The sequence below is a fragment of the Anomaloglossus baeobatrachus genome, chromosome 12, assembly GCF_048569485.1.
Source record: "Anomaloglossus baeobatrachus isolate aAnoBae1 chromosome 12, aAnoBae1.hap1, whole genome shotgun sequence".
NCBI classification, from domain to species: Eukaryota; Metazoa; Chordata; class Amphibia; order Anura; family Aromobatidae; genus Anomaloglossus; species Anomaloglossus baeobatrachus.
The window spans coordinates 27,037,355-27,053,645 of NC_134364.1; the positions used below are offsets into that span (position 1 = coordinate 27,037,355).

At 42.8% G+C, this 16,291-nt stretch overlaps 1 protein-coding gene across 9 annotated transcripts in view; it reads left to right on the plus strand.

Moving 5' to 3' along the window:
• LOC142258359 (ryanodine receptor 3) overlaps positions 1 to 16,291 on the plus strand; it is an 847,167-nt gene that overhangs the window by 565,823 nt on the left and 265,053 nt on the right. For all 9 annotated transcript variants that reach the window (XM_075330934.1, XM_075330936.1, XM_075330935.1 and 6 more), the window contains 2 exons: positions 1,117 to 1,355; positions 12,468 to 12,549. In XM_075330934.1, the coding sequence (XP_075187049.1) occupies positions 1,117 to 1,355; positions 12,468 to 12,549 (321 nt within the window). The remainder of the gene's footprint in view (positions 1 to 1,116; positions 1,356 to 12,467; positions 12,550 to 16,291) is intronic.

Consider the following 16,291-nt stretch of genomic DNA (forward strand, 5'->3'; position numbering starts at 1 on the left):
ATGACTGTCTATTGCCCGTGACAGCACCTGTTCACATTTATCTGTTAGGACATGCCATCAGTGGTCATCCAACAGTAAAATAATTTTCCTTTAGGCATGGATTGGTTGAAAATAATAAATAAATTCAAACTCCTCTTTCACTGCCCCCTCGGATCCATCATAGGCCGCTCTGGAGGACTCTGAACATTCGTTGAGCTTGTTTATTAGCAGTTCATCGTCACTAGTTTTTTCGTTTTTCTACAAGTTTAGTGTTGAACAACGATTGGCCAAGAATTTCCTACATAGGGATGACACCTTTCTCCTCCAGGATAGATCATGCATTCTCATTTCATGGGTAAAATGTGCATTCAGTGACGACAGATTTTCCCATTACTGAGATAGGAAATGACTGTTGGTGCTTCTAAAATTCTATGGAGAAGGGAGAAGCTAAAAGCCAATACACATTTTCCTGAAACAACAGTTAAAGATCTACATAGAACTTTATGAGCACCAACTGCCATCTCCTATATATACAAAAAAGGAGGACACACAGGCATGAACTACTTATCCACCGATGACTCGGGCAGAAGTTCAGCATATACTGAACTTCTAGTATAACGATACTAGAGGATGAGAACAAGCCACCTGCTTGCAACCAGAGCTTGAATGAACTGAATAATATCACCAGCACCAGTCCAGGGAAGATGGCAGTATTTAAGCACCAAGAGACTACTGCTAATCAGTAGCTAGATCTTACCTGTGAATTGAGAATGAAAGATCAGTCCAGGAGGAGAAATAAACTGATTTCTCTAATAAAATATATTACAAAGCTTCTCATTTTCAAGTGTATTATTAAATTTATGTAAAAAAATTAAACCATTTTTACTTTTAAGGTTTTTTTTCTGGTGTCATACAAACGTTATTAGCTAAATAATTTTATGCAGAAAGTATGCTGTTCTCTGTATTAATTTTAATTGACCTGAGCGGCAATGCCATATACAGCTTATCAACAAAAGTGGCACTGTTTCTGGTAAAAAAAAAAACAAAATGTCAAGAGCATTAATTGATTATCTTGTTAGTTGTCTTTTGTTTATTAACTTTGTTGTAAATGGCGCGTGCCCGTTTGTTCCCATTTAGGACAGTGATGAAGTCTGGTTCGGAGCTGGTAAAAGCCGGCGTTAGAGCTTTCTTTGAAAATGCGGCTGAAGATTTAGAAAAGACCTTGGAAAATTTAAAGCTTGGAAAATTCACGCATTCAAGAACTCAGATGAAGGGTGTCTCCCAGAATATAAACTACACGACGGTGGCGCTCCTTCCGATCCTGACGTCTATTTTCGAGCATGTGGCGCGTCACCAGTTCGGTGTTGATTTGCTGTGTAAGTTTTGGATTTCTCTAAGTAAAAAAAGTAGTAAGAAAAAAGTGCAGATTAAATGAGTTCCCTGAGAATTAGAAAATGAAATTGTAAAAAAAATTCCTAAAAACCTTTATTTAGCAAATCAGGCTTGTTTGTCCATGGAGGTAATCACAGGGGCAGACATACACATTGGTGCAACCTGTGCAGCCGCACAGGGACACAAGAGGCAAGGGGCCACTTCTACCGTCAAAGCAGATGGAATTACATATAATTAGCTACTGTTCCGCAGAAGCGCCATATACTCTCCTTACACAGGGTCCCTCTTCTGTCTGAGTTCGCCAGTGATTAATCACTATGAAATTAAAATAACCACAATCTTTTGACGCTGACAAATACTTGCCTTGTAATGTTAGTAGGACAGGTGCCTGTGAGCATGCACAGTAATAAGCACTTCTCCTATACTGGGACATAACCCACACTATATAATGTCTAACTATCATCAGCTCACAGCAGCAGATCAGCATTCAGGAAGACAGTGTGGACAGCAGTGTGAGCAGCCTCTTCTTGACTTAACACTTCTGATATCTCCAATATTAGATAAGAAAAACAGAGTAAACTGCAGTGTTAGTAGCCTCTTCTTACCTCTGCAGTTTGGGTATCTTCTGTATGAGGTCAGATAGAGTGAACAGCAGTGTGAGCAGCCTCTTCTTTACTCAGCACTTCTGATATCTCCAGTATTGGATAAGAAAAACAGAGTAAACTGCAGTGTTAGTAGCCTCTTCTTACCTCAGCAGTTTGGGTATCTTCTATATGAGGTCAGATAGAGTGAACAGCAGTGTGAGCAGCCTCTTCTTTACTCAGCACTTCTGATATCTCCAGTATTAGATAAGAAAAACAGAGTAAACTGCAGTGTTAGTAGCCTCTTCTTACCTCAGCAGTTTGGGTATCTTCTATATGAGGTCAGATAGAGTGAACAGCAGTGTGAGCAGTCTCTTTTTACCTCAGCACCACTGATCTCTCCAGAGTTAGATCAGAAAAACAGAGTAAGGCTGGAGTCACACTTGCGTATGACTCGCACGAGTGCAATTTGAGAAAATTTTGCATTGGCCTCGAACCAATGCTAATCAATGAGACAGCTCCAATCTCCTTTTTTTTTCTTAGCTCCAATCGGACTGAGGAAAAAAAATCGAGCATGCTGCGACTGCAAGGGTATCTCACGCGAGATTCGCCAATGCAAGTCTATGGGTGCGAGAACAAAAAAACGGATGTCACACGGACAGCACATGGACCATCCTAGTGAGGTCCGTTTTTATGGATACAATTCTATCATGTAGCTGAGAACACTGTAAATGGTCATGTAAATGACTAATAGCTGCTAAGAAAAAAAATGGATTGCACACGGACAGCACACTAACAGCACACTGACCGCACATGGATGACAAGTGAGAAAATAATCGACCTACTCTTCGGCATGAGAATCGGACCGAGTTTTCATATGCAAGTGTGACTCCAGTCTAAAAAGCAGTGTGAGCAGCCTCTTCTTACCCAAGCACCCTTGTTATCTCCAGTATTAGATCAGCTAGACAGGGCAGACGGCAGTGTGATTGTCCCCTTCTTACCTAAGCACCCCTGGTATCGCTAGTACTGTGTTACGCTTTTGTCTCGCATTCCTTCTCTGCACTATCCTATCCACCGCGGTCACTGTTTTACTCTTCCTAGTGGCAGGTCTTCTCATCGACTTGCTTTGCAGCACTCCTATGTCTGCTGCCTCCTCCTATCCTGGAGTCTCTCCACCTGGCTATAGGGAGGCGTAGCCAGACTATGCTGTAACTTATACCCACTGTGTCCAGCAGAGTTCTGCCTCCCTGGCCTATCCCCTGCCAGCAGATACCATATTAGACCGCTCCTTCCTCCACACCATGCCTGATTATAGGTTTAGTCTGATTTTTGTCTTGTGCTCTCTCTGGCTGCTTTTCCTGACATCGACCCCGCTAGGCTTCCGTTTAACCTGACCTCTCCTCTCCTAACCTCATCCACGTTTCCTGAGCCTGTGCTGCCTGCCCTGATCTCAGATTGCCTGACTCCACCTTCACCAGTGCCCCCTTGTACTTGGTACTCCTGCCTTGACCCATCGGATAGGTATCCAGATGTTTGTACATGGACTGTCATTCTCATATATAAATAACACATTTCTCATGAATGGGCTAACCATAATTTCACCGGACTAGCCTTGGTATAGCTAGGCCAATGTGCGCACTACTCGATTATACATACTGAAAACAAGAGGACAAGAGTATTTTGTGCAAAAAAAACAAAACAATAATTTTATTTGAGTACACAGACAAGCACAATGTAAAACATCTAAAAACAACCACTGCAGAGTGGGAAAAGGGGGGGACATATGGCCAGTGAATAGGAAAAAGGGGTTTCCAGATATTGATGATATGGTCAGGTATAATTAAACATGGAGAAAATGTGAAGAGAGCAATTCTCAAATTACAAATACCATACCAACAGGAAGAGATAAAGACATGTACATCATAAGGAAACCATATTTACCTAAAGTGCTAGTGCATATGAATAAGAGACTATGGAGGAGAGTTCCTAGGCCATAGGGTACCCCTGGACCGTTTCACAGGACCACTACGCGCGTTTCGCTACGTGTTGCACGCTTCTTCAGGGAGGAAGATCTTCCTCCCTGATCTTCTTATACCTGACCATATCATCAATATTTGGAAACCCCTTTTTCCTATTCACTGGCCATATGTCCCCCCCTTTTCCCACTCTCCAGTGGTTGTTTTTAGATGTTTTACATTGTGCTTGTCTGTGTACTCAAATAAAATTGTTGTTTTGCTTTTTGCACAAAATACTCTTGTCCTCTTGTTTTCAGCATTCTCATATATAGTCTGAGGGTTATATCTGGGACAACATCTACAGTACAAGGAGTTTGTATGTTCTCCCCGTGTTTGCGTGGGTTTCCTCCAGGTTCTCCGGGTTCCTCCCACACTTCACAGATATACAGATAGGTAATTTAGATTGTGAGCCCCAATGCGGACATTGATGATCATGTCTGTAAAGCGCTGTGGAATTAATAATGCTATATAAGTGAGTAAAATAAATACAGTAAAATATCTTTCTATATCTTCTATACATTATAAATAACAGTCCATGCAACCTTGATGTCAATAATGGTGATTAGTGAGACCCTTGAGATAATAATAATAATAATATATTATTATTATTATTTATTATTATAGCGCCATCAATTCCATGGCGCTTTACATGTGAAAGGGGTGTACATAATAGGGACAAGTACAATAATCATGAACAATACAAGGCACAGACTGGTACAGGAGGAGAGAGGATAATATTTATTAATTTATATAGCGCTATTAATTCCACAGCGCTTTACCTACAATAGCAACACTGTCCCCATTGGGGCTCACAATCTAAGTTCCCTATCAGTATGTTTTTGGAGTGTGGGAGGAAACCGGTGGAAACCCACGCAAACACGGGGAGAACATACAAACTCCTTGCAGATGGTGTCCTTGGTGGGATTTGAACCCAGGACCCCAGCGCTGCAAGACTGCAGTGCTAACCACTGAGCCACCACAAGACTGCAGTGCTAACCACTGAGGCACCACAAGACTGCAGTGCTAACCACTGAGCCGCCACAAGACTGCAGTGCTAACCACTGAGGCACCACAAGACTGCAGTGCTAACCACTGAGCCACCACAAGACTGCAGTGCTAACCACTGAGGCACCACAAGACTGCAGTGCTAACCACTGAGCCGCCACAAGACTGCAGTGCTAACCACTGAGGCACCACAAGACTGCAGTGCTAACCACTGAGCCACCACAAGACTGCAGTGCTAACCACTGAGCCACAAGACTGCAGTGCTAACCACTGAGCCACCACAAGACTGCAGTGCTAACCACTGAGCCACCGTGCCGCCCCGTGCTGCGTAATCGGTATAATAATACTTTATTAGAAACCTTATTTAAATTTTGCTTTGATTTTCCTTCTGACTCTTCCCTTTTAATGACTCTGGTAGTCACACACGCTACCATCCACAACAAAGAGTCTAACCACTACACTGGAATGACCATTAGGAAAAGCTGTTCCTCCAAGAAAACCAGGTCTAGTGGGAAAAAGTGTATAAACTGCACAAAGCGGGGATTGTGAGTTCAGTGCATCCCTGAATAGTGGACATGATCAGATGTACATGTGCCTTTAGTGAAACTATTGAAATGATACATATTCTGACTCTCGGATACATAGGACATGATGCTGCCTGAACAGACCGTTTTTGTCAGTATGCGTATTGACCTGTACTCACATTCATATCAGTCCCTCAGATAGTTTAACTCCCCCACAATCTCATTGCATGAAGACTCCAAGAAAAGAAGAATGCTTAACTGAAAATCTTGTACTGATGATAAAAGTAGCAAGTAAAAAGTGATTTTCTCAGAGAGCAGACAGCATGTTACATAAGATGGCTAGTACTACACACTACATGGAGAAGAAGGGTGGGCAATGCTGACATCGCAGAGCTACAGGGAGGAGGAAGGGACAAAATACAAGGAAAGTCAAACCTACCTACCAACAGAAAGGAAATACAGTGGAACCTCGCTTAACGAGAATTTCGCTTAACAAGCAAAGCTTTCTGTAAGTTTGTAACTCTGTTTACGAGAAAGCTTTGCTGTACGAGCAAAACACTCACCGCACACACTTCCGGTTCCGTACATCCACCGCGCTCTGACCCGCTCTTGCAGTCCACACAAACACACACATGTAAGCACAAAACACACACAAACACGCATGCACGCACGCGCATACAGTATTATGCTCACCTTACCTTCCGTTCCACCGCCGGCCTCATGGTTCTTGTAGTTCCCGGGTACATCGCGACGTCCTCGGCGGCGAAGCGAACTACAAGTACCATGAGGCTGGCGGTGGAACGGAAGGTAAGGTGAGCATATAATATGTGTACCTTCCGTTTCATCGCCGGCCTCCTGGGTCCTGTAGTTCGCTGCTCCAGGCCGTGCATTGGCATCCATAGCGATGAAGCAGGAACTTCCTGTCACCGCTACTCAAAGGCAGCGCGCTGGCCAATCAGAGGCAAGCTGCTCTGCCTTTGACGTCAGCGCTCTGGCCGCGGAAGTTCCTCCCTCGTCGTTATGGTAACCCAATACACAGCCCGTACCGGAGAACAGCAAGTCCCAGGAGACCGGCGATGGAACGGAAGGTAAGGTGAGCATATAATATGTGCGTGTTTGTGTGTGTTTGTGTGTGTTTGTTTGTTTGTGTTTGTTTGTACGTGTTTGTGTGTGTTTGTGTGTGTTTGTGCGTGTGTGGAATGACAGAATAGGGGACCAGGATGGGACATTTAACAAGTTGTGGAACGAATCGTCTGCATTGTAATGATTTCCTATGGGAAATCTTGCTTTGCTGAACAAGTAACTTGGTTAACAAGCACAGGCCCAGAACGGATTGTTCTCGTTACCAAGGTTCCACTGTACATAGCAATGAAAATATTGATTAATTCCCAAGTCGTGGGACATGACAATACAAAAATCAAATCTGTTAGTTTGGGTTATCTTGGTATAGTGCTAGTGACGTAGTGGGATGCGGGTAAAGCATTGGCGGACAGCTTTTGTCCATTCTTCTAGAATGTAATACATTTTTATGCTTTTAAAATGTAGCTTATTGGGTCCACTGTAAAATATAAGGTCAAAGGACTGAATCTGCTGCGGGACCGTGGCTGTTTGCGTGTTGTCCCCATGTTCATTTTATCTGAACCTCTCATTCAACAAAAGCAAAACACTTTAATTGGTATCCATGAAAGTCCCTTTACACAATCACTTCCTGCAGTTTTGTATTCTTTTTTTTTTTCATCTCCCCCTTATTAAGAAGCAGGAGCAAAGCGAGTGGAATAATACAGGCTTGTGGGGTCCGACCTCACAAATTATTAAAGGGGTTGTCTAGACTCGGGGTACAATTCTGCAGTCACTTCATGTGTCACTCTATGTGACTGAAGACTTGTGAGTTCTTACAGTGTGCAGTGTGCGCACTGACAGGATTCTCTAGTGCATACACTGGGAATGGCATATGTATTTGCATAAATATGATCACTTGCCGACTAGCCTCGCTTCATACAAGTGAATTGAGCAAGGCCAGATGCATCTAATCGCCATGTGGCCAGAAGTATGCAAATCACACTTGTGGTCACATGACTGTCAACTCTCTGCATCGGGGAATCCTGACAGTGCGCGCATTGTGAGGATTCACAATTCTGCAGGCACATACATTGATTGCAGACTTGAGCCGCAAACCTGGATAACCCCTTTAAATTTGTACCATTTAACATGGAGACATAGGTTTACATCAGAGTTGTATACGTAAAGTACATTACTGTTATTATTATTTTATTTTTTTAATCAAAGCCGTCAGAAAAGTTTCTTAATGTTGTATTGTAGGTACATTGTATTATATACGTTGTATTGTAGATCAATAAAATGATTCAAAATGCGTATAGCTATAATAAGAGAAAAGTTCTTGATAAAAGCCCTATTTTTTAATGGCCACTTGTCTTGGGTATTGCGTGCAGCTGTGCTCCCCAGGACTATGCTTTCACATGCCACTACGAGGCTTTATATAAAAAATTGGATCCACATAAATGTCAATATCTTAAAAGCCTCTATTAGTTTCCTAGGATATAGAGATTGATGTGAATTATTAATGTGTTCTGCACGTGGTCCTCTATGGTGGCATCAGTGAGACCACACTTTGGGCATCTTGCTAAATATTAAGGCTATGTTCGCACGTTGTGTTTTTTTGCGCGTTTCTGCAGCGTTTTCAGCAGCAGCGTTTTTTGCGCTAAAACGCATGCGTTTTTGATTTCCAGCAAAGTCTATGGGAAAAGCAGAAATCCTGTCTGCACTTTGCTTTTTCTTCAGCAGCGTTTAATTTGCATATTTGTGGTCAAAAACCATGCTGAAAAAGAAGCAGCATGTCAGTTGTTTTTGCCATTTCTGCAGCGTTTCCTTAACATTGGAGTCAATGAGAAATGGCAAAACGCAACCAAAATCAAAATTCCTGCGTTTTTCATGCTTTTTACCTGCTTTTCCACTGCGTTTTTGGCTCCAAAAACGCATGCTTTTCTGGACAAAATTTAATGGGTTCTAATGTTCCTTTACACACACACAATAACCGAAAATTTAAATGTTAAAAAATTAGAAACTTCACCTATTTTTCTGATAAAATGTGCATAACCACTATTTTCTCATTAAAAATGATAATTTCCCATATAGTTTTATTGAAAGTTAATTTTATACTTTTTTTCTCTTTTTTTCATTCTTTTTGACTATTTCAACTTTATTTCTCAGTGTCTTGATCTCAAAAACGCATCTGCAGAAACGCAGGTGAAAACGCAGGTAAAAAGCGCTAAAAACGCACTAAAAACGCGGTAAAAACGCATGCGTTTTTAGCGCTAAAAAATGGTCAAAAGCCATTTGGATCTAAAACCAAGGGAAGGAAAACGTGCAGAATAAACTGCAGGTACTCAGACGCAACGTGCGCACATAGCCTAATACCTAAATATACTATTGGATTAAAATGACATGCATTACATTTCTATTTGGTGTGTACAATGTCATTTATAGAGGAGTGCATATTATTGCATATTGCTGTGAGCGATCTGCAGGGGGCCAGCAGTGTGCATCAGATTCAGAATTGATCATATATCATTGCTAGAGGCACGCTCAAAGTGGCCGTTATCAGTGGATTCCTAAGGCATGGCATTTTTTACTTGTTCATTATTCATTTTTTAACATTTTGCCTTATTCTGCAGTAATGATCTTAAATATGTCTTCTATATTTAGCTGGATATTGTGACAGGACGCTAATCAAAGAAAATAAGCGCCTCCAGTCTAAATCACTAATAGTTTTTGCACAAGCCCTGATAGTCGTAATAATTCAATGCTTCAAAGTGGATGAATTTACGACAACCGCAACTCCGAAGTCTTTCATACCTATTAAGGCCGCTTTACACGCAGCGACATCGCTAACGAGATGTCGCTGGGGTCATGGAATTCGTGACGCACATCCGGCCTCGTTAGCAACGTCGTTGCATGTGACACATACGAGCGACCGCTAATGATCAAAAATACTCACCAAATCGTTGATTGTTGACACGTCGTTCATTTTCCAAATAACCTTGCTCGTTCTGGACGCAGGTTGTTCGTCGTTCCTGAGACAGCACACATCGCTGCGTGTGACACCCCGGGAATGACGAACAACAGCGTACCTGCGTCCTCCGGCAACGAGGGGGGAGTGTCGTTCATGCGGCTGCTCTCCGCCCCTCCGCTTCTATTGGACGCCCGCTGTGTGATGTCGCTGTGATGCCGCACTAACCGCCCCCTTAAAAAAAGAGGTTGTTCACCGGCCACAGCGACGTCGCTAGGAAGGTAAGCGCATGTGACTCATACCGGCGATATTGTTCGCCACGGGCAGCGATTTGCCTGTGACGCACAAACGACGGGGGCGGGTGCTGTCGCTAGCGATGTCTCTGTGTGTAAAGCAGCCTTTAGAGTAAAGTCATCCAATGTCAACGGGATCGACTGGCCTCTGATGTATTTGAGGGCCTCCCAGCTCTGCCCTGGCGGATGGTGTTGAGGATTAGGAAATTCTTTTATTACCCTCAGAGATAAGCCCATGCCAGAGGTGTCTTAGGGGTGCTTCACACACAGCGAGCTCGCTGCCGAGATCGCTGCTGAGTCACGCTTTTTGTGACGCAGCAGTGACCTCATTAGCGATCTCGCTGTGTGTGACAATGAGCAGCGATCTGGCCCCTGCTGCGAGATCGCTGCTCGTTACACACAGCCCTGGTTCGTTTTCTTCAAAGCCGCTCTCCCGCTGTGACACACAGATCGCTGTGTGTGACAGCGAGAGAGCGACAAATGAAGCGAGCAGGGAGCAGGAGCCGGCGTCTGACAGCTGAGGTAAGCTGTATCCAAGATAAACATCGGGTAACCAAGGTGGTTACCCGATATTTACCTTAGTTACCAGCCTCCGCAGCTCTCACGCTGCCTGTGCTGCCGGCTCCGGCTCTCTGCACATGTAGCTGCTGTACACATCGGGTTAATTAACCCGATGTGTACAGCAGCTAGGAGAGCAAGGAGCCAGCGCTAAGCAGTGTGCGCGGCTCCCTGCTCTCTGCACATGTAGCTGCATTACACATCGGGTTAATTAACCCGATGTGTACAGCAGCTAGGAGAGCAAGGAGCCAGCGCTCAGTGTGCGCGGCTCCCTGCTCTCTGCACACAGCGCTGGTAACTAATGTAAACATCGGGTAACCATACCCGATGTTTACCTTAGTTACCAGTCTCCGCAGCTTCCAGTCGGCGGCTCCGTGCAAGCGCAGCGTCGCTTGCACGTCGCTGCTGGCTGGGGGCTGTTCAGTGGTCGCTGGTGAGATCTGCCTGTTTGACAGCTCACCAGCGACCATGTAGCGATGCAGCAGCGATCCTGACCAGGTCAGATCGCTGGTCGGATCGCTGCTGCATCGCTAAGTGTGAAGGTACCCTTACAGCCGCTTCTTCTCTCTCCATACAGAACACATGCACACTCAGCTGAGCGTGCATGTGTATGCAGAGGCCAGGAAAAAGTTCACTCCGCCGAGCAACTATTTTATCGACGGGAGTACGGCCAGAGGCAAAAAAGGAAGCGCCAGTCTCACATTTCATATGATATTTCTAATCATAGTTCATAGTATCAGACATTATGTATCATTATTATTATTATGCTTTGCTTATATAGCGGCATCATATTTTGCAGAGCTTTACAGACCTTATCATTAGGGATGATCGAATACCTCAAATATTCGGCTTTGCAAATATTTGCCGAATAGGTCGCCGCTATTCGCGATTAGATGCGTAATGTAAGTCTATTGGAAACCCGTATAACAACTATTCGGAACTATTCGGGCTTCCCATAGACTTACACTGCGCATCGAATATTCGCATAGCAGCATCCTATTCGTCGGATAATCGCGAAGCCGAATATTTGAGGTATTCGATCATCCCTAATTATCATCACTGTCCTCATCGGGGCTCAGAATCTAATTCCCTAACTGTATGTGTATGGAGTATGGGAGGAAACCAGAGAACCCTGAGTATATGCACGCAACACTGGGAGAACATACAAACTCTTTGCAGATGTTGTCCTTGGTGGGATTTGGACCCCGATCCCCAGCTCTGCAAAGGAACGGTGCTAACCACTGAGCCACCGTGCAGCCCACTGTACAGTGCTAACCAATGACCCACCTTGCAGCCCACTGTACAGTGCTAACCACTGAGCCACCGTGCAGCCCACTGTACAGTGCTATCCACTGAGCCACCGTGCAGCCCACTGTACAGCGCTAACCACTGAGCCACCGTGTTGTTCATTATATAGTGCAAACCACTGAGCCACCATGCTGCCCACTGTACAGTGCTAACCACTAAGTCACTGTGCTGCCCACTGTATAGAGCTGCCCAATGTACATTGCTAACCACTGAGCCACTTTACAGCCCACTGTACAGTGCTATCCACTGAGTCACTATGCAGCCCACTGTACAGTGCTAATCACTGAGCCACTATGCAGCCCACTGTACAGCGCTAACCACTGAGCCACCATGTTGCCCATTGTATAGTGCAAACCACTGAGCCACCATGCTGCCCACTGTACAGTGCTAACCACTGAGCCACATGTTGCCCATTGTATAGTGCAAACCACTGAGCCACCATGCTGCCCACTGTACAGTGCTAACCACTGAGCGACCATGCTGCCCACTGTACAGTGCTAACCACTGAGCCACCATGCTGCCCACTGTACAGTGCTAACCACTGAGCCACCGTGCTGCCCACTATAGTATTAGCCATATTTCTATATACTATAAAGTTTATAATCTAAAATCTTCTTCTGTAACTATGAAATATTATGATGAAAAATAAGAACCCAGTAGAAGGTACTTCTAAATGCACAGCTGAAATTGAGCACTGTATCTATTCACTTCCTATAGGAGTTGCAATTAGTTTAATATATTTTTATATGTTACATATATTTAAAATATTTTTTTTGTTTTTTCAGTGGATGATGTTCAAGTTTCCTGTTATCGAATCCTATGCAGTCTGTATTCCCTTGGGACAGGAAAGAACATCTACGTTGAAAGGTTTTCCTTTTTAGCTTTCTTTCCTTTGTATTGTTTTGTTAGGTCATGCTAAACTTACTGACACTTTTATTTGCAGCAATCACAGATTTCTTAGAACAAATTTGTCCAATCAAACCAATTTCGCTTTGAATCAGTGTGTGTAAATAATATATAACAGAAATTGTATCTCCCTTCATACAAATAGTGGTGTAGGAATCAGTATTGTGACTGCAATTGTAGCATGTACTGCAAATGGCAGGAAACATTTGGAAGACGAATACTATTGTTTACTGTATAGTTTTCATTACTGAGACAACTGTTCTTGACAACAACTCACATCATCAGTACAACTAGTCAACGTATACCACATGCACTGCACAATTCTGTTTGTCAGTAAGTGTTTGCATGTGTAGTGGCTGTGTATTCAAGTAAATGATAAATGATTGTATGTAGTGAGTGTGTAGTAGTGTGTATGCAAGTATATGTTGCTTTTATAAAGTTATATCAGTGTGCAGCAATATCTGCGGTAAGTGCTTGTGTATGTGTGCTACTGCATGCCTTCATGTACAGTATATAGTGAATTTGCGTAAATGTACATATACGCATGATATGAACTTATTATTTTGGGGGCTTTGTGTTATTTCAGCAGTATTTGACAGTATTTTGATGGGTTCACAAACATTATTGGATGGCCAGTATTGGGGCACTGCAGAAGCGGTTCAGCTGCACAAGTCTCTTGGGGGTGGGTGGGGAGGGGAGTGCCCAGCCTCACTGCTTGTATCTCAGTTAGGACACTGCTGTAATCGTCCTTTTTTCTCCCCATATAATTTGTGCCGAGTAGATGCCTTCATACAGCCTGGGCAATTACATATGTTTTGTCATACACATGTTTATTTCATTTGTGTCTATTGAAAAAAAAAATACAGAAAAAAAAAATTTAACAGGTGTGGGCAATATGAAAATCACATCTGAAACCAGATAAAAAGGGGAAAAGTTGACTCAATCTTTGCATTATGTGTGCTAAGCATGGAGAATAGAAAAAGAAAAGAGAACTTTCTGAGGACTTGAGAACCAAAATTGTTGAAAACTATCAACAATTTTAAGGTTACTCCAAAGATCTTGATTTTCCTTTGTCCACGAAGCACCACATAATCAAGGCATCAAGACACTTACAACCCATGGAACTGTAGCTAATCTCCCTGGGTGAGGAGAGCAGAGAAAAATTTATGAAAGGTTACAATGCAGGATGTCCTGGATTGGATAAACAGCCTCAATCAAGTTCCAAATAAATTCAAGCTGTCCTGCAGGCTCAGGGTGCATTAGTGTCAGCGTGAATTATCCTTCCACATTTGAATTAAATTAAACGCTATGGAGGAGACACAGGAGGACCACACTGCTGCCAGAGAAATAAAAAGCCATTTTGCCAAAATGTACATGAGTAAGCCAAAATCCTTCTTTCTTGTGCACAGATGAGACTAAGATAGAGCTTCATGGTAAAGCACATCACTCTACTGTTTACTGACATTGAATGAGGCCTACAAAGAAAAGAACACAGGACCTACAGTCACATATGGTGGAGGCTCAAAGATGTTTGGGGTTGCTTTGCAGTGCAGGACATCTTGAAATATGAAGATTATTAAAGGCCTTTGGGTTGCAATGTAGTGCCCAGTGTCCTAGGTCATGGAAATTACAGTAGAACAATGACCCCAAACATACTTCAAGAAGCCCCCAGAAATGGATGGAAACAAAGCACAGGAGAGTTCTGAAGGGGCAGCAATGATGAGTCTGCATCTAAATCCCATTGACACCTGTGGAGGGATCTTAAAATTAGTATACAATACAAAAGTATAATTTATGAATATGTGTTCATGCAGTTTATGTAGGTTTTTTTTATCAATAAGTATATTGACTGTGTCTAGCAAGTACATGTACACACTTGAAAATTCCTGACCACCACTGGATAAAAAAAAAATGCTTGGTACAAAACTAGTCATGGGTTCTACAAAGAGAATAATTTTAATTTTTCCTGAAAAAACTTGTATTTTCTTGAAGTATTCAATTTCATGAATGATATTAATATATATATTCACTGTGTGTGTATATGTGTGTATATGTGTGTATATATATATATATATATATATATATATATATATATATATTATATATACAGTACAGACCAAAAGTTTGGATACACCTTCTCATTCAAAGAGTTTTCTTTATTTTCATTACTCTGAAAATTGTAGATTCACATTGAAGGCACCAAAACTATGAATTAAAACATGTGGAATGAAATACTTAAAAAAGTGTGAAACAACTGAAAATATGTCTTATATTCTAGGTTCTTCAAAGTAGCCACCTTTTGCTTTGATTACTGCTTTGCACACTCTTGGCATTCTCTTGATGAGCTTCAAGAGGTAGTCACCGGAAATGGTCTTCCAACAGTCTTGAAGGAGTTCTCAGAGATGCTTAGCACTTGTTGGCCCTTTTGCCTTCACTCTGCGGTCCAGCTCACCCCAAACCATCTCGATTGGGTTCAGGTCTGGTGACTGTGGAGGCCAGGTCATCTGGCGTAGCACCCCATCACTCTCCTTCTTAGTCAAATAGCCCTTACACAGCCTGGAGGTGTGTTTGGGGTCATTGTCCTGTTGAAAAATAAATGATGGTCCAACTAAACGCAAACCGGATGGAAAAGTATGCCGCTGCAAGATTCTGTGGTAGCCATGCTGGTTCTGTATGCCTTCAATTTTGAATAAATCCCCAACAGTGTCACCAGCAAATCACCCCCACACCATCACACCTCCTCCTCCATGCTTCACGGTGGGAACCAGGCATGTAGAGTCCATCCTTTTCTGCGTCACACAAAGACACGGTGGTTGGATCCAAAGATCTCAAATTTGGACTCCTCAGACCAAAGCACAGATTTCCACTGGTCTAATGTCCATTCCTTGTGTTCTTTAGCCCAAACAAGTCTCTTCTGCTTGTTGCCTGTCCTTAGCAATGGTTTCCTAGCAGCTATTTTACCATGAAGGCCTGCTGCACAAAGTCTCCTCTTAATAGTTGTTTTAGAGATGTGTCTGCTGCTAGAACTCTGTGTGGCATTGACCTGGTCTCTAATCTGAGCTGCTGTTAACCTGCGATTTCTGAGGCTGTTGACTCAGATAAACTTATCCTCCGCAGCAGAGGTGACTCTTGGTCTTCCTTTCCTGGGGCAGTCCTCATGTGAGCCAGTTTCTTTGTAGCATTTGATGGTTTTTGCCACTGCACTTGGGGACACTTTCAAAGTTTTCCCAATGTTTCGGTCTGGCTGACCTTCATTTCTTAAAGTAATGATGGCCACTCATCTTTCTTTACTTAAAATTTGTATTATGGCAAGAAAAAAGCAGCTAACAGTCTATTCAGTAGGACTATCAGCTGTGTATCCACCAGACGTCTGCACAACACAACTGATGGTCCCAACCCCATTTATAAGGCAAGAAACCTGACAGGGCACACCTGTGAAGTGAAAACCATTTCCGGTGACTACCTCTTGAAGATCATGAACAGAATACCATGAGTGTGCAAAGCAGTAATCAAAGCAAAAGGTGGTTACTTTGAAGAACCTAGAATATAAGACATATTTTCAGTTGATTCATAATTTTTTAAGCATTTCATTCCACATGTGTTAATTCATAGTTTTGATGCCTTCAATGTGAATCTACAATTTTTAGAGTCATGAAAATAAAGAAAACTGTTTGAATGAGAACGTGTGTCCAAACTTTTGATC